Source organism: Rhinatrema bivittatum, chromosome 9 (assembly GCF_901001135.1).
Source record: "Rhinatrema bivittatum chromosome 9, aRhiBiv1.1, whole genome shotgun sequence".
Lineage (NCBI taxonomy): Eukaryota > Metazoa > Chordata > Amphibia > Gymnophiona > Rhinatrematidae > Rhinatrema > Rhinatrema bivittatum.
In genome coordinates, this window is record NC_042623.1 from 192,832,853 (window position 1) to 192,855,907 (window position 23,055).

Sequence of the window (23,055 nt, forward strand, 5' to 3'; positions counted from 1 at the left end):
GGAGAAGAGCCCCGCTGGGGTCATTGCTCAACAGAGACAACCACGACTGTGTAAGAGACTGCACGTGGCAGCTTCCAAAAGGAGCTGCAGTCTGTGCCCCTCAGCAGCAACAGCTCGGCTAAGAGGGAAGGGGGAAAAGGAATATGAAAGGGGGAAGAAACTCTCCGGATAGTAACAAATGAAGAACTTTGGCGTCCCAGCCTTGCACACTTCAGGTTCCAAATGAACTGGAAGCCCAGGCAAGAAAAGCCTACAGCAATGAAGCTTTGCTGTGTAGGGAGAGCAGCAAATCTCCCCCAGGTTTTTCAAATCTACAGATATATCTATCAAACAGAGTTGCATGACAACATGCATTGACACACTTTTTTTTTTTTTAAACTACAGCTGCCATTATTTGTAACGGGGGGGTCTATTTTCTAATATTGCACATTAACCCATGTAACTCCACAGCATGCTTGAGGAATTTACCCCCTTAGTCTGCATGCAATTTTGCACTTAGACACGGGAAGGGCAATTTTCACACAATCCGCCTAGGGCTAAAGATTTTAGCCCAGATTTTCAAACTGGACCCCCACACTTGCATCCGCTTTGAAAATATGCATGGCCTCCTAGTATGTTCATGGAGATATGTGCTGAAGGTTGGAGCAGGTGCAACTTTGGGCGAGCAGATTTTCATGCCTATTTTTAAAAACGCAAAGTGTAAGGTCGATTTTAAAAGCCCTACGTGCACCAAAGCCGGGATATAGTCTCGTCTCGGGCAAATTTTAAGAAGTGCCCTGAGTATGCGCCTTATCTCCTGGTACGCACACAAATCGAAAAAAAGGGGTGTGGCGTCGTCGGGGTCTGGACAGGACATGGGAGGTCCGGTTCTGTAGCATGACGTCTGCACATAAGTATTTACACAGACATGCATGCGGCAGGGTCCCCTAACTTTACTTCTTCGATGGATGGTGTGTAAGTTTTAAAATAAAAAAATCAGGTTTAGCCAGCAGGGTTTGAAGGGTCAGAGCTAATAGGGTAAAAGAGAGATTCTCTAGCTAGGCGGGTTAGGAAGTCCTATCCTTTACCGGAGTGAACTGGGAGCAAACTGGGGAAAGAGGTATTTGCATCAGCTCGTGTGCCTAGCAAAATCCCCTCACACAGCAGAGGGGGCATTTGCACACACATGCGTGCATCCATATAAAATTGCGTACACGTGCATGCATACTGCCGATTTTATAAAATACACATACATATACGCGCATATGGTATAAAATGGCAGCGCCCACTGTCTCGAGCTCGTATAAGGGCGTAAATGTAAGCCCACGCGGCTGTTTAAAAGGTACCATCCCCGCGTGCAAATCCTTTCCTTGGCTCTACTCCGTTGCCTTGGCATGCCTTTTACAAGGGCAGAGAAAGTTTGCGCCTAAACAGGTCTCACACCGCCCCTAGTTGACTTTCAAAGTGCTTTGCCTGCAAGCCCCAAACTATGGAACGCACTCCCCTCTGATCTTAGATTACAAATGAATCTCAAAACTTTTAAAAAGGACTTGAAGACCTGGCTCTTCTCAACAGCTTATCAAGATGCCTCCCTACCTTTAAATACGCCCTAGAGGTCTCTACAACTCTAACTTTTAAATCCTGCCTTTTATCTGATATTTATGCTCTAGTAATTTTAAATGTAATGTGCTCTTATTACAAATAACATGTGTACTTGTATTTTAAAATTATAGTGTATTTTTCATTCTAAAGTGCCATTTTTAATAGTTTACTGTTTTGCCTCTTTATTAATTACTTAATGTAATGAATGTATACTGATTGATGCACTGCCTTGTCAACCGTTGTGATGGCTATGCCGAACGATGGTATATAAAAACCAATACATAAATAAATACATAAAATAAAAATAAACTGCTGTGCGGGCGTACATGTACGTGTGTACGGTGGCTCACGTGAAGGGGCACAGCCATTTTATAACACACATGCGTATGTGCATGTATGATATAAAATTGACTGTACACACGTGCGTGTGTGCACAATTTAGAATGGACGCGTGCCTGTGCACACGCAAATGCCAGCACTGCCGTGTAAGTGGAGGGATTTTATTAGATACATGCGCCAACGCAATTCACCGTTTCCCTCAGTCCATTCCCAGTTCAGCCAGGTAAAGGATCCCGACTTCCTAACCATCCGGACTAGCCCTGATTTTTTTTTTTTAATTTTAAAACTTACAGAATATCCATAGCAGAAGTAAAGTCACGCGGTAAGGGAAATCCGGTGCGCGCTTGTGCACATAAATAGTTACGCGCACATTTCAAGTGATTTTCCCCGGAGCGTCCGTGACTGCCCGTGCTCCAGCCAGACCAAACCCACACCTCGGGCTCCTTTTTTTTAAAGTTTTGAGTAATGCACGTGCCTTGAGGTACGCACACGCTCGGGTGCTTCTTAAAATCCGCATGGCGCACGCCGGCCGCGCACATGCGCACATCCCCCGGTTCTGGCGCACATAGGGCTTTTAAAATTCACCTTAAAGTGCTTTGCAAAACACGCCCAGCATTTCTTCATTAGTGCATCAGGCATGTTCTCCAGAATGTAGGAACTACATTAGATGACAGAGGTGCTATCAAGCCTTTTTTTTTTTTTTATATACAACAACAATCTAAAGGGAAGAAAATAATTTTACAAAAACAAATGACCCGTGGCTCTAAGATAGACAAAATTTGTTTATCATGGAAATTTGTTCATCTTGCAAAGATGTTTCAAGTGTGTATATGGGGATATACTACAGAGGATACACTTAGTGGTGTTATTTCAATGCCCATGCTCTAATTCTGCCATAGTAATAGTCACTGCTGTTGTATAACAGCAATACATTTTATAAATAATAATCTCATAGTATTATATGTCACAGAATTCCATTTCCTTTCCATTAATGAAGTTGGAGGTAAAACCCTTTGTTGACCTCTATCACTACATATCCAAGTCTCCTTTCCATTAAGGTGTACAGGGGAATAAACGGGTTATTTGTTTCATTTTGTGCAATTTATGTTTCATTTTGTTTGTTTTTTTTTGTTTCATTTTAAGCTAAAACAAAAATAATGTTTCTGTCTTTTCATTCTGATAATGACATGAAACGAAACCAACAAATGTCATTGCTGATCTCCTGCCTTTTCAAAACGAAAGTCCATCCCCACCTTCCGTTAATGATTTCATGCCCCTTGCTCAGCGCGTTACATTACCCAGTTAGTGGCTTCAAACATTTTCAGGTCCAGCGGATCTCCCTGGAGCTTCCCATCCAGGACAATCAGCGAGTGGCAGCTGGCCATAGCTCCCAGCAGAGGGCCCAGGGGCAAGGCATTGCCGGAGGAGAACTTGTGAACTTTCAGGAAACTGGTTAGAAACCAAAGTGGAGATAGCATAACGTGTCACTTTCCGAAATGTTGATTCTTTCTTGCCAAAAACATATATATTTACTACACCTTTAACCGCACTGTGCATTCTGTACTGTAATAGATGAGAACAAAACTGTGACGTGCTGCAGCAGAGCCTTGTGTATTTAAACTAGATTAGCATATAATATATCGAAGGAAGCTTTCAAAGGGAGAACTGGGCATTCTTAATAATTGATGATTCGGAGTAAAGGGACCTAGAATAGATAAATAGCCTCAAGCCAGTAATATACACACTACACGATCTAGTGTAACTTACCAGTTTCCTGCAGAGGGACTAACCCCCCACAAATCCAATCCATCTTCTGTTAACGTTCCAGTCTACATAAAGTGGAGAAGGGAAAATACAGTGTTAGCCTTCCAAAGCTAAAACTACCTTAAATCATGAAAGTAAAATCAAGAAAAGTGGCAGGGCAGAGATGATGTCTTTATGAAGTTAATGGATGTGGAATGACCTGAGTTTTTGTTAGTTATTTATTTATTTATTTATTTATTTATTTAATTCTTTTCTATGACGACGTTCCTGACGAAAGTCATATCACATCGGTTTACATCGAACAAGGGTGAGTTACATCGAACAGGGGGTAATAGCGTTAACTTAATCATTAAGCAGGGAGGAGATTAACAAGGGAAAAGGGTTACTAGAGCAAGGAAGATATGGGAGGTGGGGGAGTGGAAGGAAGGAACAACTAAATGACAAAGGTTACAAAATTGATATGCGATAATTACCGTAAAGGAAGGTAACTAGAGCTAGGGAGATAAGAAGAAGGGGGTGGAGTGAGAAGGGAGGAACACAGGAATGATAATAATTACAGCAATATACTTAAACGATAACTACATTGTGATTCAATGAATGAATGTACCGCAGCATTTTAAGGAAAGGCTTATTTGAATAGCCAGGTCTTACCACTAGGGTCAGATAAGAAGCTTCAAGTGAGGTTTGAAACATCTTTTAACTTCAGCTGCTTTTGGGAAAGTGTATTAATTTTCCATATTTCTTAAGGCAGAGAAAAAGTATCATGCCAGGATTGCTAGCTAGCCTGGATACATTTATCTTAATTCAGATCACTGCAAACAATTTGAGGTAGATTTTAAAAGCCCGGCATGCACCAAAATTGGGAGATGCCCCCACAAGTCAGGCTGGCATGTGCCCACTGGATGTTAAAAGCGGCCCAGATGCATGCATAATATCTCCCGATGCGCGCACAAGTCTCACTTGATTTCAAAAAAGGTGTGGTGCCGGCGGGATCCGTATGTAGTATGTGCATGACCAATAGATGTTTATTTATTTATTTATTTAAAAACTTTTCTATACCGTCGTTAAGTTAGATAACCATCACAACGGTTTACATAAGGGCACAACAATGAAACATATGGCACGTAAATACGTGCCCCAGCGAGCACCCAGGTCCGCTGCCATGTAAATTTACTTCTGCTATGGAGGAGAGGTGTAAATCCAAAAAAAACCCAGCCGTTTTGGAGGGATTTCAAGGGGTAACGTGGGGAGTGCAGGCTATTAAACCAGGGGGGGTTTGGAGGACCTAGCTCAAGTCTGGGTGAACTGGTGGATGATCTGGTCATGGTGTGGACATGCGCCAGTTTTAAAATACCCTGTCTTGCACAGTAGAAAAGGATTTACGTGCCTAGGCCCGTGCCCATATAAAACTAGGCACATGTGCGTGCGCTCAGGCTATTTTATAACATGCACGCATACGTGCGTGCAAGTTACAAAATCGTCGTGTCCCCTGGGCGCGCGCCGACGCACACGCACCAACGTGTACCCACGCGCCACTTTGAAAGTTACTGTCTCTACGTTACTGCATCTCTGAGGTATGCATTGCAGACTAGCAGCTGCTCAGCAGCTTTCCAGTCTTTAAGGTTTTGTTAATTCCTTTCATTTTATGCAAAATTCACAGCTGGCCCTTTTCTCCTCTTTACCATTATTCGCAGGACAACGCCCAAGAAAGAAGCCTTAGCATGACTGAAAGCTCACTGTATTACACATTGATTGGGTCCGTACGACAGGCTGCCAGCACTATAATAAGCAGAAGTCCCAGTGGAAATGCAAGCGCTCATGTAGCCAGGTCTTTCAGACAAGCTACGCAGAGGAACTAAGAGGCCGGATCCTTGAAAACAGCTACGCTGGTATCGCTGGCTATTTAGATGATTAGAGATTGTTGAGGCTAGGCATGGGAAAGATGGGTGCCAGGGGCAAATAAGTGGGGATTTTCTATGGAGGAAGATAGAAAAATGACAGTCCTTGATAAGGAGAAATCTTTCAGGTGGTCACACTCAGTGGCTGCCAGCTGGGATGTATCCTTAGTAGTGTGGGCAGACTGAATGGTCTACAAGATGGTCTTTCTCTACTGTCATTTACTATGTTATTCTTGTCATAGAAATACAGAAACGTGATAGCAGAAAAAGACCATATGGCCTATACAGTCTGCCCATCCAAATAACTGCTCTGCTCTACAATCCCTACCACTCCCTTAGAGATCCCCCTGTGCATGTCCCATGCTCAGGGTCGGTGCTTCCATTAGGCAAGCTAGGCTGCCACCTAAAGTGCCAAGATTTCGGGGGTGACAAAATCCTGCCAGTGTGAGCTCTAGAGGGGGTGCCATACCAAAGCCAGTACTGTCAAAGAAGGGAGCACTGCGCTGGAGCCACAAGTAGATACGTTCGGGGGAGGTGTTTGCACCAGCCCTGCCCATGCCTCCTTGAATTCAGATACTCTCTTTGTCTCCACTCCCGCTGCTGGGAGAAGGGCTCCGTGCATCCTCCACCCTTTCTGTAAAGAAATACTTCCATAGACCGCTCCTCAGTCTCATCCTATGATCCCTCCCCTCACTCCAGAGTTTCTTTTCCATTGAAGGAGACCCTCCTCTTATGCATTGATACCTCTGAGGTATTTAAATGTCTATATCATATCTCCCCTATCCCATCTTTCCCGTAAGGTGTGCATATTCAGATCTTTAAGTCTGTCCTCATATGCTTTGTAATAAAGACCATCGACTATTTTAGTAGTCACCCTCTTGACTGACTCCAACTGCTTTATATTCTTTTGAAGGTGTGGTCTCCAGAACTATTTTCCAAATGAGGTCTCACCAGGAGCAGTCTTACCTCTTTTTGTTCTGCAGACCATTCTCTCCCTATACACCCAAGTGTCTTTCTGACTTTTGCCATCACCTTACCCACTTGTTTGGCCACCTTGAGACCATCAGACATGATCATCCCCAGATCCCACTTCTGATTTCTGCATGGAAGGCTCCAATCCTCTAGACTATACTGCTTCCATTGGTTTTTGGAGCCCACATGCATGAATGCATTTTTTTTTTTCGCATTAAATCTAAGCTGCCAGACTCCAGACCAGGAATTGGCAAAACCTATGGCGAGGTCAGTTTTATTGCCATGGCAGTGGTGGCACGTTACGACATTGAATACCAGCTGAGTGGCTGCTGCTGCTGCTACGGATGGGGGTAGGCAGCCCTAAGTCAAACAGACATGGAGAAATACACTACCCGCATGCCGGCAGCAGGAGTCGCATTTAACCAAACATCATCTCCTGCTGCTGGGGGACTAGTCTCACAGCTTATATCGCAAGACTGGCCCCATGGCAGCAGGAGATGATGTTTGGTTAAACGCGACTCCTGCTGCCACACACTTCACAAATTGACAGCTCACCACGCAGCAGAAGAGAGAGAGAGAGAGAGAGAGAGACAGGGGCCACCAGCAGACCTCTTCCCACTGTATATTTAAACTAAAAAGCATATGTGTGTGATTGCATGTAGGAGAGAGAGCATGTGTGTGATTGCATGTAGGAGAGAGAGCATGTGTGTGATTGCATGTGGGAGACTAAGAAATATTTTATTGGTGGTTAGAAAATTTTTAAAAATGTGTGTTTGAGTTTTTTATTATTGGATGCTATTCTAATCATCAGCTGTTATTAAATATTTATTCTTTCTATTGGTATGGTTTTACGATTATGATTGTTGTTTTATATTTATTTTGTTTGATGTTTTATGAGGCATGGTAATGTTTCTGTTATTTTTTTTTACATTGTTGCACCTCATACAGAGTTTGACTTGTTATAGTTTCCAATTCAGTTTTGTCTGCATGTTTCTATTTATACTTTTTTATGGTCACTTTATTCTATATTTGGTGAAGTTCTTCATGTGTGACTGAGGTGAGATATTCTGATAGCTAGCATGTAGTTTCTATGTAGGACTCTATAGCAGCCTGGCCTGTGGGTAGACTTAATGATTGAATAAACTCAAGCTGAATCTCTCAGAATTGGAGCTATTGTGGGTGAGAAAGCCTTCATTAATCTTCTCTGCTCCAGAGAATAAATTCTATGATTCCCAGCTGATCCCTCTAGATCGTGTTCATACACTTGGGATCAGTACATCTTAGTAGCTTCTCCGTTAAAAATGACCAATCAAGTTTCAGCTGTCATTAAGTCTATTTCCTGTTTTCTTGAATTGGTAAAGCAGTTGTATCCATTGTTAACTACATGGAGTTTGGCTACAGTGGGGCAATCCCTGAAATTATTTAGAATTTATGACTGTAACACTGTATAGCTTGGTTTGCCTAAACTTCAGGGGTTATGGGCTTCAAGTTGTTCAAAATAATGCGGGTAGGAAGGGGCATAGCTAGGGACATTCGTTTTCAGTTTTTATTTTATTTTTCATGGGAATGTATCACTGTTTATTATAAAAAAAACACAAATTGGAAAAATCCAGTCAAAACAAAGGACTCATTTTTCCCCCAACTATTTTTTTCCCAGCTTTGTTCCCTCAGGAAAAATAAAATAAAAAACTGAAAATGAAGGTCCCTATTCATGGGTTAACCTAGAGGGAACATGCATTTCTTTACTGGTTTCCTATATTATATTGTACCCAGAGCTTTTCGTAAAAAGCCTCCAGGGTCATTGAATGGCTTGATTATGCCTTGAATTCCTAGAAAGTCACATGGATCGTCCGATGGTGTTCCCTCACTGAGAGATATCCAGTTTGAGGGCACTAAGAGGAAAGCTTTCTCTTAGGCCGGGCCTCAATTTGGGAATCATTTCCCCAAAGATTTTTGTAACATGGATAATTATCCAGCCTTACCAAAGAAAATTAAAGCTAGATTCTTTGAGATGGCTTTTACTGATTGATTAAGTAGCAATTTCTGTTGTAATATCCTTTACTCTTTGACTGGATTGATATTTTTGCTGAATTGGGTAATATATAATTTAGTATGATTTTTTTCTGGTATCAAATTTAGTTTGGTTTTTAGAGTTGTTTTGTTTTACTGTTATGATTGTTTTTGATGCTTTTATAAACAGCTTTGAGCATTATTTTTGGGGAGATGGGATATAAAACTGAATAAATAAATTCAAGGCTACAATGCACTCCAAAATCCCATTTCAATTGAAAAAGATGTGACTAAGCCTTGCCTCTTCCATGAAGATCACTGTACCCCAGAAATCAGCCCTCTCTGATATTTAGGCCCTTTTCTTGGAGAATTCCTTTAGAAATTCCTTGCGTCAGGCCTAGAAGCAGTCTACCCTGCTCTTCATTTCTGGGATTACCCAGGAGTAAAAACAGCTTCCGTAATAAGGATAGCTAGGTACCTTATCCAAGAGCCTGCCCACAGAGGAAATCAGCTGCAGGAAAAGCGCAGAAATGAAGGAATCGCTGGAAATTGCAAAAAATCCTAATAATTATAAAATTTGCAATTTGGTGTGCATTAACAGGGAAGGAGGGGAGGTTGCACATCGACTTTCTCTCTTCTACACCCCCTCGACACTCTCTCAAACACACGTTCTTCTCTTTCACACACTCTCTGACCCCCCCCCCAGCACCTCTGCCCCTGCTCTGACCTCAGCGCTCTTCCCCTCACTAGGCCTGAGAGCACAGGGCTCATGCCAGACACTCTCAGCCAGCGTCTCAGGTCTCCCTCTGCTTCCTGCTCCACCCCTCCCCTTCCAGGAAGTTTGCAGGGTACAGGAAGTTGGGGGGGGGGGGAGGGGGAGAGGTGAGGCTGAGAGCAGAGTCCCCCTGCTCCCTAATTCAACCCTTCAGCTCCTGTTGTTTCCACTTCCCCTCCTGTCTTAGAAAGAAGAAGGGAAGGGAAGAGTGGCGGATGGAATGGACGGAGCACACGAGAGTTATTCTTCTCCCTAATCCAGCCCCTGTTGCTTCTTCCCTCTCTCAGGCAAGGGGAGCAGGGCCAGCACCCAAAGATTTCCCAATTGTCTCTTGAGATTTAGAAATTTCATTGAAATTCTGGGGAGCTCTCAGTACGAATATTACTGTTCAGAATGAAACAGACCATACTCATTTTTTATTGCGAAGATATGCATATACCAAGAGTATAAATAGCACAGCAGCTGGCGTTCATCATTTTTATTGTAATATTCTGAGACCAAATTCTGTTAAAAAGCATTTTTAAGGAATGTTTGCATACTTTGTCAAAGCAGACCAGGTTCAGGCGTCCGCACACATTGATCCTCTGAGGGCTGATGCAGTGGATCCCGTGCTTCTTCATTCTTCTCTGTGCATACATCGTCCCTGTTGATAAAGCCGCGGAGAGGGCTGGAGGTACCGCAGTGGTGGCCATGATCAGTGCCTTTATCACAATTTCTGATGCCGATGTCTGACAAATAGTGCACAGAAAAAGCTTTTCGGAAACTGAATCAGGGAATAGACTACTTCCATACATTCTAGATCAATAATGACTTTATATTTTGAGAAAATAGTCCACTAAGAACATAACATAAGAACATAAGAAATTGCCATGCTGGGTCAGACCAAGAGTCCATCAAGCCCAGCATCCTGTTTCCAACAGAGGCCAAACCAGGCCACAAGAACCTGGCAATTACCCAAACACCAAGAAGATCCCATACTACTGATGCAATTAATAGCAGTGGCTATTCCCTAAGTAAACTTGATTAATAGCCGTTAATGGACTTCTCTTCCAAGAACTTATCCAAACCTTTTTTGAACCCAGCTACACTAACTGCACTAACCAAATCCTCTGGCAACAAATGTGAAAAAGAATTTTCTCCGATTGGTCTTAAATGTGCTACTTGCTAACTTCATGGAATGCCCCCTAGTCCTTCTATTGTCCGAAAGTGTAAATAACCGATTCACATCTACTTGTTCAAGACCTCTATCATATCCGCCCCCCTCCCCCCTCAGCCATCTCTTCTCCAAGCTGTCAACAAGAATTTATATTCTTTATGGCACTTTTCCTCTCAGTCTCTTCATCTGCCATACTTAGAACACTTACCCCTTGCATTCCAAACACAAGCACTGTGTAGATGAGTCCAAGAATGGCAATGATTGTAAGAACCAGGAGGAACCTGAGAGCATCTCTGTACAGCTTGAAACTCATGGGCTTGGGGTAGAGAATGGACCTCACCAAATCACCTTTGGCGGTGTTGAACCCTAAAGTGCATTAAAACATTTAGTAATGAGATACTAACCTTTGAAGGAAGGCATGTATCTACTTAATGTACGCTCCCTTTGAAAACTGCCACGGATACAAAATACCTGTGGACTTTTGTGCTCGCTTTTTTGTGTGCATAAAATTTGTCTGGGAAATACGCGCACAGATTTAAAAGTACAATCTCCACGTTAGCTTTTTTATGTTGCTTAAAACAAATTCCCAGGAACACATCCCTTAAATGTGGCTAAAAGTATTTGTGTCCTGAAATGGCACTCATGCTTTTCGCTGCATTTAAAGGGCGGGAGGGGATAATTTTCAAAACTACCCAGGTAAATTGATTTTTACCTGCATAAATGCCTTTGACATCTTTCCTCATTATGATTGCATCACTAACTATATCTAAAAGGAGCCCCTTAAATAATGGTTTCAATACAACTAATGATTGCTTACTAGGTGAAAAACTGCAATATAGACCACATTGACTAACCAGTTCGCCATACAACAGCTTTCACTAGACCATGGTCGGCTGACTTGGTCTGTATGACTTCGGTTCCGCAGAACAGGATGTGTCTTTTGTAGTCTTCTCCACTGGCCATCTTCCAGGGCATAAACTGATCCACGCTCGGCAGAGGTGTCTTCATAACTGGAATGCTCTCACCTTAAGGAAGTCAAATGACATCAATCACTGAATCCCTGAGCCTTAGAATTCCATCAATTTATCAGTAATATTGTCACTATAATCTAGAGCTCAGTGATTACATCTTCCGCTGGTTGACATGTTGAAAAACATATGTGACTGGTAGATGGCAATTTTATGTTATAATCAAAAAACATTGATTTACTTTGCTGTACATAAGTAAAAAAAAATGCTCATACAACTGGTCTAAACGCACACGTTCTCAACTATAACCCTGCTTAGGTTTTGTACCTGAGTGTTTGAAATTAGAAACGCTGTACTCGTGAGCACAATGCAACTGGTTTCCCAAGGATTTAGCTTGCTGCTTTTGAAAATTGCAAGCTGCAAGCTACAGCAGCGCTTTCTCCTCCTCCTCATTGAAAAACGTAACTTTGAAAAAAACAGCAGGTTGAGAAGAAAGTAGATTTTAAAATAAATTACACTGGAGAAGTAAAAAAATGGAACTCCAGGTAAGCAGTGTACAGGCCTCAAGAAGACATTGCGCAATACACTGCGGTATCTTCCACTGTGAACTCCTCCTCTGTAGCTTATCCGAGGCAAAGCCACTGTCTGAGTCAAAGGGGAAGAGCTGAGATAGACTGAGAGATGTTATAACCTTAATTCTTTTAAATCAGAGCTATGGCTTTAACTTTACCAGTCCAGTATTTAAAAATTGCCGGTGGCTATGCTTTTTCATTTTCCGTCCTCTCTCAGCAGAAGCCAGTTGCTACCTTAAAGCTTTGCCCAGACATCTGCTGGTTTCCCTACCTGTTAACATGCTTTCGTTGATGATACAGCTCCCACTGAGTAGAATGGCATCGCATGGTAGAAACAGCTTCTTCCCAGTGAAAATAATGATGTCTCCTGGGACCAAGCGGTGGGATTCCAGCTCCTCACACTCTGAAAGGAAGTTTGAAATACACAAAGCGTTTGATCTTTCAAAAATCATTAGTAACGTTTCCAAGTAGCTGTTTTCATAATATTTCATGTCATTGTGCATAGGTTTCAGATTGAGATTACATGAGAGCATCAAAACTACCTTTAACCAAACCACTTTGAGAATATCCACTAAAAGATTTTGATGTTCTATAAGATAAGTTGAGATTAAACGGGTTCCTTTTTCAGGTATCTTTTGACAATAATTCTTAAAACAAGGGACAGCTGACACAGATCCTATGCAGGATACCTTATGAAAATAAAAAGGTATTGCAAGCTAAAAGTGTCCAGAACCAAAAACCTTCAGCACAGAAATTTGTGGAGTCAGGAATAAATGAGCAGATGTATCTCTTGAAATGTTTTTTTTTTTTTGGCCTGCAGTATTTAAAACTAAGGAAGGAATAATGAAGCATAACTCACCTCCATTTTGTCTGCACACAGTCACCATGATGCTGTTATTGGACTTGACGAGTTTGTGCAGTTTTACGGATTCCTGTGGAGTTAAATGGATTGCAGACTAAGCCATTGAAAATGCATTGTTCGTTTAAGAATTACAGCTGCAGCGAAAAACGGTCTGTTTCTTTCTTGCAAGAACTGATATGTGTGTTTATCCTTTACCAAGTAGCAATATCTCTGTATCCAATTATCTGGGCCTTTCCCTGCCATCCTGTGAAAGATCAGTGCCTGCTATCTGAAGCCTGCTCACAGTCCCACCAAATGTTTCCGCCCTCCACCTGATTCTTTTCCAGAACCTTCAATCAGCAATTACGAATGTACCTGATAATCATTGCTTAAATTAGTCAACTGGAGAGAGATTTTTAGCATTTGCCTTCACGACATTCAACTGGAAGAATGGCCAGTCTCAGAGGAGCAGCGATGGGTAAAAAGGAGACACATTGAACAAGTGGAGTGCCAAAAGGATGGGTGGGAACAAGACGGGAGAAGAAAGGTTCCACAACCTTCTCAAGTTACAAACTCCTATCTCTAACATTTGTGGTAAAGTGAAGCTGGATACCTCCTTCATATTACAGCCACAGTTTACGTTGCTTAGGTTGAAAGAAGAAGACCATCAATGCATTGAGTCCAACCATCTATTGGTTGTCTAACCGCTGTCTACAGGGCAATTCAGGGGAAGGGAAACCAACACTATGCATCGGTGGCCAATCCTGATGCAAGGAAAAAAATATTCCTTCATAAACATGGCAATCAGAATCATAGGATTAGCATCGTTCCTTGGTGTGTAGAGCTCTATCATCGCCTCCACTTAATTTTATGTTTATTCTCCATGATGCCAAACACTTGGGCCTCTAGCCTGTGTAATTCAGAAGTCTGCAAAATAAATTATCATGTATACTGTGAAATCTCTTTCTATAAGGTTAAATCTCTTTGAGGGAGAGCTTAGGTTTCTCCTGAGCCTGCCTGAATGCCTTTTTTTATGCAACAGGAGCAAAATTCTACAGTTCAGTCATGTACACATTTCAGGAATATTGCAGACTAAAGGCCCTGATTTCAGACTGTGAAAGTGGAAACAAAAAGAGATTTAAGCCATTGAAAGCCATGCAATAATTATTATTATGCACAAGCTATTAAAAGCAAGATAAACCATATCTACAGTAATGGAAAATCCTCTGGTTTAAGCAACCTTGAAGAACTTGTACAATTATAGGCAGGAAAAAGATTCTCATTTTCTAGTAAAACGTAATTTCATTTATTGACTAAACGAGCCACTTAATCACTGTCATGCTATGAATACACAAAAAAGGGCCTTTAAGAACTGTTTTCAACAGATGTACATGGCACTTACCTGCCTGAGGTCATAGACTGTAAATATTATGGAAACAAGGGACATTATTATGATAGCAGTGGAATATTCAATATAGCCCACACTCAGCCAAAGAGCCAAACTGCAGGCTTCAAATGCATAGAAAGGGTTGAAAACCTGTGTGAAAAAGAAACAGACAGTTTTTGCTTATTTAATTTACTGTGCCCATTTCGGACTGCCTTATAGAAGCAAGATAGAAGACTAAGCAGAATTATTACAGCCCTGCGTCTAAGTGTATGGAGTATGTCAGAAGTTAATAAGGTATAGGGCTGTGGTAGAGAAGGACCTTAGCAACAGAAAAGCATTGTTATCTGACATAAATGAGTGGGACACATTATTTTGGTACTAGTTACATACATGCTGTCATCAAAGACAATATTGTGATTGGCCTAACTCCAAGAGCATTGGATGGCTCTTAGGGCAAAGTAAATGGCTACCATGGTATCTCTAATAGTGTTAATCACCTTCATGCTATTTCACTTTTTAGTGTATGTTTTACACGTGGGTCTACTTGTACCCTAGTTCTGAGCACTAAGCATGTTTTTTAAAGTCTGCTTTAAAGCATAGATATTTTTTCCATGCCTAGAGGGTATCCAATGTAACAGGGTTATTCTTTATTGTGCGATGTGCTGGTATCGCGGCAGTAATCCTACATTTAGGGGAAGGGGAAGAGTGTGGGTATCTCCTGGCAGCGCTGCAGGCAATAATGATTACTGGCAGCACAGCGGGAAATAACCACCACACCTTTTCCCATGGCACTCCGGGGATGATAGTGTGCGGTGCGGCAGAATGGTGGATCTAGGGGTAAGTTTGTACCTGAGGCAATGGAGGGTAAAGTGACTTACCCAAGGTGACAAGGAGTGGCAGTGGGATTTGAACCCTGGTTTCCAGGTCACTGCTCTAACCACTGGGCTACTCCTCCTCATATGGATGAAGCACATTTAGTCCAACATTAAAGCATATTACATGAACAGTCCTAGCAGCTTTCCTGTGTTTGGAGAGATGCGTTGCGATGCTGTTGGGTTGAGCAGCAGGAACCGTGTGCCATATGTTTGCCTGTGCTCTTTTATGACTCACCCTGTCCTTAATTGATTAAGCTAAATGATGCCCACTAAATGCTCTTCTAAAATAAATACACTTTAGCGAATAGACTATTTTATTTTAACCTTTCTTTCCCCTTTATCGAGATAACTTTATTCAGATTTTTCAAAAATAAAACAGCAATAAAACCCAGAACTGTTGTTGCTAGTACCTCTTTAACTAGAAGTTTCCATATAGGAGTAACTTCAACTTCAATGGTGTTGGGCCCGCATATAAATCTCCTAGAGGACAAACACAAAAAAGAAGTGCATTTCCAATCCATTTATTAACCAGCTCCTCTGTTGCTTGTATGCATCGCACCTTTTATAGACATCCTTTCTGTAGCTCCATCTTGGAGGGGGAGATGCGCATACATCGGAAATCAAAGCTCTACCATTCTCCTGCACCCTGCCTCCCATTCGCTTCCTAGTAGAGCTCTGAGGGGGAACTTGTTTATTCTTAAAAGAGAGGTCTGGCTTTCTCGTCAGAACTGTTCCCCTTTGACTACACGTTGTCATGCGCCTCCTGGGAAGCCGTGCAATGAACTGGCAGCCTCTTGACGGTTTCCCATGGACCGCGTGCAGGTCATGAATGGACCCCTAATCGGAAGCATCATCAGCAGTCCCAGCAGAGATTATTACCCTGGCACCGTGAGCCTCAAGGGTGGTTCTTTCGGAGGAGAGTCCATGCAGGACAGTGTGGGGAAGCTGGTTCTGTCACTGCCTCTCCTGTGCCTAGATCTCTTCCACGGCTCTGCTACTGCGCGATTAGGGATGTGCATTTGTTTTAAATAAAAGGAGCATCCCAATCAAAAAAAAGGGTCATTTTCATGCCAAAAATGGCCTTGCATGAAAATACCCCAAAAGCTTTATTATTTTTTTTTAATACCCTCCCCGAGTCTTCCATCTCAGTTCCGCCCCTCAAAAAAGCTGTGACCAGCCAGGGCCCCACCAGCACCCAAAAATATTTGCTGGGGCTGGGGATCTCCCCAGTCCCTATTTATTCCCTCCTATAAGGAAACCCCAAAATGAAAGGGGCAAGAATGATGTCCCCTTGCTCCTGCCCCGAAAGAACGGCCCTTTAAAAGTAGCCCTGGCAGCCCTGAGGCTGCGCCATTTTGTTCTACAATAAATAGCAGTAGAGGTAACAAATCCCAGAATGCCTGGAGTGACGAGAAGGAAAAACTAGGACGGATGTAGAGTCTCCTTCAGGGACTGGAGTAATGGTGAAGTAAGGTTTATATCTGTCTGAGAAGAGATTTATTAACAGTAAAAAGCCTGACCAGCCTGAGAATGCACAGGAATGTGCAGGCATAAGAATTTTGTTTAGGCTTGGGTTTTTTTTTCCATTTTCATAGAAGCTTCTTTTTTGTTCTTTGTTTAATGTTTTATTTTCATTTGATTTGTTTCCTAAACATGAAGAGGTCCATATTCAGGAGCAGTCTGGTAACAAAGTTAGCAGGATAAACTTAGCCAGCTGACTTAGGAGGTATAATCAGTAGTGCAGCTGCATTATTGAATATAGACGGCTAACATTAGGACAGCTCATTGGCCTGACTAGACGTAGGCCTGGATTTTCTAAGGTCGCAGACCTTAGAGAATCTGGCGGTAGCGGGGGGGGGGGGGGGGGGGGGCGGGCCTGCAAAAGCCGGCAGCCGTCGCACCACTGTGGCTTTCGCGTTGAATAGCTACACCGTAAAAGGTGTAGTTATTCATTGAGAAACTGCCGCCGATAAGGGTCCTTATCTTTCGCCGCCAGCGATGTCTGCGCAGCGTCGGCCCCGGTGCCGCCCCGACTCCTCCTCTTCCTGGGCTGACTCCACCCCCATTTAGTGATCGCACTCGAAAAGGGACTTTTCACATGCAAAATGTCCCTTCTCACGTGCGAAAAGTCTCTTCTCACGTGTGATCGCTTTTGATCACACGTGAGAAGAGACTTAGTCGGAGAAGTCATAAGGCTAACTCAACTTTTCCCAATTCTACCCCCAGAACGCCCCTCACTTATCTAGCTAAATTCTAGCCACCCAACTTTTTAGTTAGCTGAAATTTAGCTGGATAAATGCCCAAATATTCATTTAGCAACTAACTTCTGAGTTAGCTGGCTAACTGCTTTTGAATATGGACTTCTAAAAAACCAAACAAAACAAAACACCTCTTTGAGCCCCGAAACCATCTCCCACCAAGAAAGCTATGGGACCTAGGCTTATCTGGTTGTGCAGAACGAAGCCCAGTTGGGGCCTCCCTGGGCCCCTTCAATCCCCTTCCAACCCTTCCAAGAAAACTGCAGGGCTTGAGCCTATCCGTCTGGGTTGAGCCATACAAAAGAATGACCTGGAGGTTGTCATGAGCTGGCTGTAAGGACCATGCTTCGGAGCAGGAGCAAGTGGGCATCACTCCTGGCCTTTTCATCTTGGGTACCCTCCTGGAATGAGGTAAATAGGGGCCGAGGAGGATCGTGGCCCCAGAAAATGTTTAGGGGTGGGGGGAGGTCAGAGAGGCCCGGGGAGGCATAGATATAGTAAACTTTAATTGGCCCATTCGATCTGCCCAGTTATTGGGGACTAGACTGCAAAGGATATATCCCATCTACCAATGTAGGATCTTGTTCCTTATCTAGCTCAGTTTTTATTGTCATCCTCTTTTGTTCTCTATCATCCTGAGTAGATAAGCATACAAGTTCCCACACTTACGGGCGGATTTTAAAAGCCCTGCTCGCGTAAATCCGCCCGGATTTACGCGAGCAGGGCCTTGCGCGCCGGCACGCCTATTTTCCATAGGCCGCCGGCGCACGCAGAACCCCGGGACGCGCGTAGGTCCCGGGGTTTTTTGAAGGGGCGTGTCGGGGGCGGGGCCGAACGGCACGGCGTTTTGGGGGCGGGACACGACGTTTTGGGGGCGGGACCGGGGGCGTGGTTTCGGGCCGGGGCATTCCAGGGGCGTGGCCGCACCCTCCGGAACCGCCCCTGGGTCAGGTCTCAGCGCGCCAGCAGCCCGCTGGCGCGCGTGGATTTACGTCTCCCTCCGGGAGGCGTAAATCCATGGATAAAGGTAGGGGGGGGTTTAGATAGGGCCAGGGGGGGTGGGTTAGGTAGGGGAAGGGAGGGGATGGTGAGGGGAGGGGAGGGCGAAAGAGAGTTCCCTCCGAGGCCGCTCCGATTTCGGAGCGGCCTCGGAGGGAACGGAGGCAGGCTGCGCGGCTCGGCGCACGCCGGCTGCCAAAATCGGCAGCCTTGCGCGCGCCGATCCAGGATTTTAGAGGATACGCGCGGCTATGCGCGTATCTTGTAAAATCCAGCGTACTTTTGTTTGCGCCTGCTGCGCAAACAAAAGTATGCGATCGCGCTTTTTTAAAAAATCTACCCCTCAATCTAACAACTAGGCTCTCCATCCCCCACATCCATACCTTATCATCAAGTTTTGTAGTAATTTAAACAGTTACCAAAACATTAGGCTGTTGCATAAATAACTAGTTGCCTAGGTCCCGGCAGCCATATAGAGAAAAGTAACCCTCGCTGTAGTTACACAATGGGGCGGATTTTAAAAGCCCTGCTCGCGTAAATCCGCCCGGATTTATGTGAGCAGGGCCTTGCGCGCCAGCGCGCCTATTTTCCATAGGCCTGCCAGCGCGCACAGAGCCCCGGGACTCGTGTAAGTCCAGGGGTTTTTTGTCGGGGGCGGGGCCAATCAACGCGGCATTTTGGGGGCGGGACGCGGCGTTTCGGGGGCGGGCCCGGGGGCGTGGTTTCGGCCTGGGGCGGTCCGGGGGCGTGGCCGCGCCCTCCGGAACCGCCCCTGGGTCGCGTCTCAGCGTGCCAGCGGCCCGCTGGCGTGCGCAGATTTACTTCTCCCTCCGGGAGGCGTAAATCCGCAGACAAAGGTAGGGGGGGGGGTTTAGATAGGGCCGGGGAGGTGGGTTAGGTAGAGGAAGGGAGGGGAAGGTGAGGGGAGGGCGAAAGAGAGTTCCCTCCGAGGCCGCTCCGTTTTCGGAGCGGCCTCGGAGGGAACGGAGGCAGGCTGCGCGGCTCGGCGCGCGCCGGCTGCCCAAAATCGGCAGCCTTGCGAGCGCCGATCCTGGATTTTAGCAGATACGCGCGGCTACGCGCATATCTATTAAAATCCAGCGTACTTTTGTTTGTGCCTGATGCGCCAACAAAAGTATGCGAACGCACATTTTTTTTAAATCTACCCCAATGTTAGGTTCCACATTAGGAGTTACCACCCAGAAAAATGGATCTAGGCATCATAGTGGACATTACATTGAAATGGTCAGCTCAGTGTGCTGCAGTGGGCAAAAAAGCAAAAGGAATGTTAAGAATGCTAGAAATTATTAGGAAGGGAATGGTGAATAAAATGAAGAATGTCACAATGCTTCTATATCGCTCCACGGGGAGACCACACCTTGAGTACTGTGTACAATTCTGGTCGCCGCATCTCAGAAAAGATATAGTTGCGATGGAGAAGGTACAGAGAAGGGCAACCAAAATGATAAAGGGGATGGAACAGCTTCCCTATGAGGAAAGACTAAAGAGGTTAGGGCTGTTCAGCTTGGAGAAGAGACGGCTGAGGGGGGATATGATAGAGGTGTTTAAGATCACGAGAGGTCTAGAACGAGTAGATGTGAATCGGTTATTTACACTTTCGGATAATACAAGGACTAGGGGGCACTCCATGAAGTTAGTGCTCAGGTCTGTAGGCTGACTGTTAGTGATGTTTTTTTACCTGATACTTTGTTCTTCTGTTGTTAGACCAGCTCCAAGCTTTGAGTGGATGTCTGAGCAAGAAAGGCCATCCTCCAGGGTTCTGAAATTACAGCAGAGTGAAGTAACACTTTCAGGGAAATAAATGTGCACCCTGGAAATTTACTTATAGGCTTTTGACATTTGCTGTTGATGTACATGTAATCAACCCAACATACAGGCCGATACAGTAAAAGTCGCGGGAGAGCGGGCGAACGCCCACTCTCCCGGCGCGCGCACAGGCCACTCTGCTGTGCGTGCGATTCTGTATTCAAAGAGGGCCCGTGGCAAAAAGAGGCGCTAGGGACACTAGTGCGTCCCTAGCACCTCTTTTTGGACAGGAGCGGCGGCTGTCAGCGGGTTTGACAGCCGACGCTCAATTTTGCCGGCATCGGTTCTCGAGCCCGCTGACAGCCACGGGTTTGGAAACCGGACGCCAGCAAAATTGAGTGTCCAGTTTTCAACCCGCGAGCCGCAGGCTGATTTCAAATTTTTATTTTTTATTTTTAACTTTTTATAACTTTCGGGACCTCCGACTTAATATCGCCATGATATTAAGTCGGAGGGTGCACAGAAAAGCAGTTTTTACTGCTTTTCTGTGCACTTTTCCAGCACCAGCAGAAATTAACGCCTACCTTTGGGTAGGCGTTAATTTCTGAAAGTAAAATGTGTGGCTTGGCTGCACATTTTGCTTTCTGAATCGCGTGGGCATACCTAATAGTGCCCGCAACATTTGCATGTTGCGGGCGCTATTAGGTTTGGGGGGGTTGGACGCACGTTTTCGATGTGCTATTACCCATTATTGAATAAGGGGTAAACCTAGCACGTCGAAAACACATGTCCAATCGCGGGTTAACAGTGCGCTCTGCCGGAGCGCACTGTACTGTATCGGCCTGATAGGAAATGGAAGAGAAAATTCAGGATACGAAACCAAAGAACTCCAATCAGAATTTTGGGCGCCTACCTGTTCTCTTTGGTGAGATGCCAAAGGTTATGGCAGGCAAGCAGTGCACTCGTGGTGTTGAGTTACGTAAGACTTCTTGCAGACCGGGGCACAAAAAATCACATTCTGAAATGGAATACTACAAATTATACTCACCCAACTTTTTGAAACTGTTTCTCGTGGTTATCCCAAGCATAACTGACTTTCTGTAGTCTGATCATTCTCAGCTGCAAGAACAAAGAGTACTAATAAAATCTGCTCCATGTAATAATTTATTATTTCCAAAGCACAGAAAATCTATGCTCACTTTTGTGGTGCTTATGTCCCAAGACCAAATTGGACAATTAAGGATTGTCCAATTTGCCATTAGCTGGATTGCAACTTGGCCATGAAAAAGGAACTAATTCACCTGAAAGAGAAATTATCCAGGTTTCAAAAATCCTCCTCTTCCTTGCAGCATCCAGAATATTTCTCCCCACAAGAGACAAGAACCCAGGCACAAAATGGTTTATAGTGGGCTCTGGTAGAACAAGACCCATGACTCTGAGAACCCAATTTCCCCATCTTCTAAGCATTCTGCCCCCACTCCCATAGAGAAATCGAACATTCAAGATTCAGAAACCCTGGAATAAATGGATAACAGTGGGCTCTGGCAGAATAAGGCCTGTGATAGAGATACCCGCTCTCCCCCGCTGTTACCCTTACATAACGCTTTTTCTGCATTGGAAAATGGATAAGCCCCAGCCGTAGAATATGAAGTGATGTCTGAAAGGGAAGTAGTCACCCAACACACCCAGACTCTCCAACAGGATAAAATGTCAGAACAGAAAGCTGGGTGATTCTGATGTCAGAGGAGCCAATTTGGCAATTTACTTTGATGGAGAGACAACAGTTATGCCAGGCAGGATCCTCAGACAGTATAAATATTAAATACCACAAACTATGTTTTGGCACACGAGGAGCTTGACATGATGAATATATAGGAGACTTGGCCCCAGGACTTGGGCAGCAATGTGACCTACACTGCACGCTGTAGGCTGGTCATGGTGCAATTACTCGCAGGACTTGGATGCATGGCTCCAAGGACTTGGAAGGCTGGACGAGGTGAAAACTTGGACAAGGCAAAGACTCAGAAGACTTGGTCAAGGAACTGACGCGAGACCAGGAACGTTGAACATGCAACACGAAAGAGCTCCTACGAAGAACAAGGAACAGAAGACCTTGAAGAAGCGAAGTCTCTTGGAACGAAGAGATGATACAGGACTCCAGGAGCAAGGCAACTCCTTGCAAAGGCAAAGTTGAACTGGCAGAGAAGCCCTCTTATAGGGCTGGCTATAAAACATCATCCAGAAGGGCCATGGGGACTTTTCCCACCCTGGGCCCTTTAAATTCAGTGCTGAGGCACACACCAAGATGGTGCCGGGGAGAGCTGGAACAGGAACAGATGCTGGCTGTCGCCCAGGCCACGAAGATGGCAGAGGAGGCATCCTGCCGCCTGGCTCACAGGCGGCAGCAGATGTCAGCGGCAGTCCAGGCCACAAACGAGAGTGACAGCGATGCCGGTGCCAGCAGCACTCCCGGCAGCATGAGGAAGGTGCCAGCATCGGGGTTGCTGAGGAAAATGGTGCCTTAGGCTGCGTTGGCAATTGGCAGCATTGCGGGTGCTCCACACTGCGGGGAGGGACCAGAGCCGGTGTCCAGCCAGTAGGGAAGATGAGACGCCGCTTGCAGGCTTATCCCGCAGTGCTATCACAACAAAATGCTCATAGTCTGAGCAATAAAATTCCAGACATGCAGGCCCTGATGGTGGAGGCGGACTTGGACATTGTTGCTGTGGAGACATGGATCACTGATTCACTTAATTGGGATTTGGTTATCCCAGGCTATAACTTGTTTAGGAAGGATAGAGAAGACAGAACAGGCGGAGGAGCAGCTCTTTCAGTCCAAAACAATATCCAAGCAACTGAATTACAAGGGATGTGGAGTAGAGAAGAAGCATTA

At 44.6% G+C, this 23,055-nt stretch overlaps 1 protein-coding gene across 1 annotated transcript in view; it reads right to left on the bottom strand.

Annotated features, from left to right (window-relative positions):
- Window positions 1-23,055, bottom strand: part of LOC115099329 (probable cation-transporting ATPase 13A4) — a 106,115-nt gene that overhangs the window by 52,059 nt on the left and 31,001 nt on the right. Inside the window, exons 4-14 of the mRNA XM_029616915.1 lie at window positions 21,211-21,281; window positions 20,095-20,175; window positions 15,549-15,618; window positions 14,279-14,413; window positions 12,895-12,967; window positions 12,307-12,438; window positions 11,350-11,520; window positions 10,704-10,861; window positions 9,879-10,067; window positions 3,688-3,749; window positions 3,219-3,369 (exon numbers count right to left, since the gene is read on the bottom strand). Coding sequence (XP_029472775.1) covers window positions 3,219-3,369; window positions 3,688-3,749; window positions 9,879-10,067; window positions 10,704-10,861; window positions 11,350-11,520; window positions 12,307-12,438; window positions 12,895-12,967; window positions 14,279-14,413; window positions 15,549-15,618; window positions 20,095-20,175; window positions 21,211-21,281 — 1,293 coding nt within the window. The remainder of the gene's footprint in view (window positions 1-3,218; window positions 3,370-3,687; window positions 3,750-9,878; window positions 10,068-10,703; window positions 10,862-11,349; window positions 11,521-12,306; window positions 12,439-12,894; window positions 12,968-14,278; window positions 14,414-15,548; window positions 15,619-20,094; window positions 20,176-21,210; window positions 21,282-23,055) is intronic.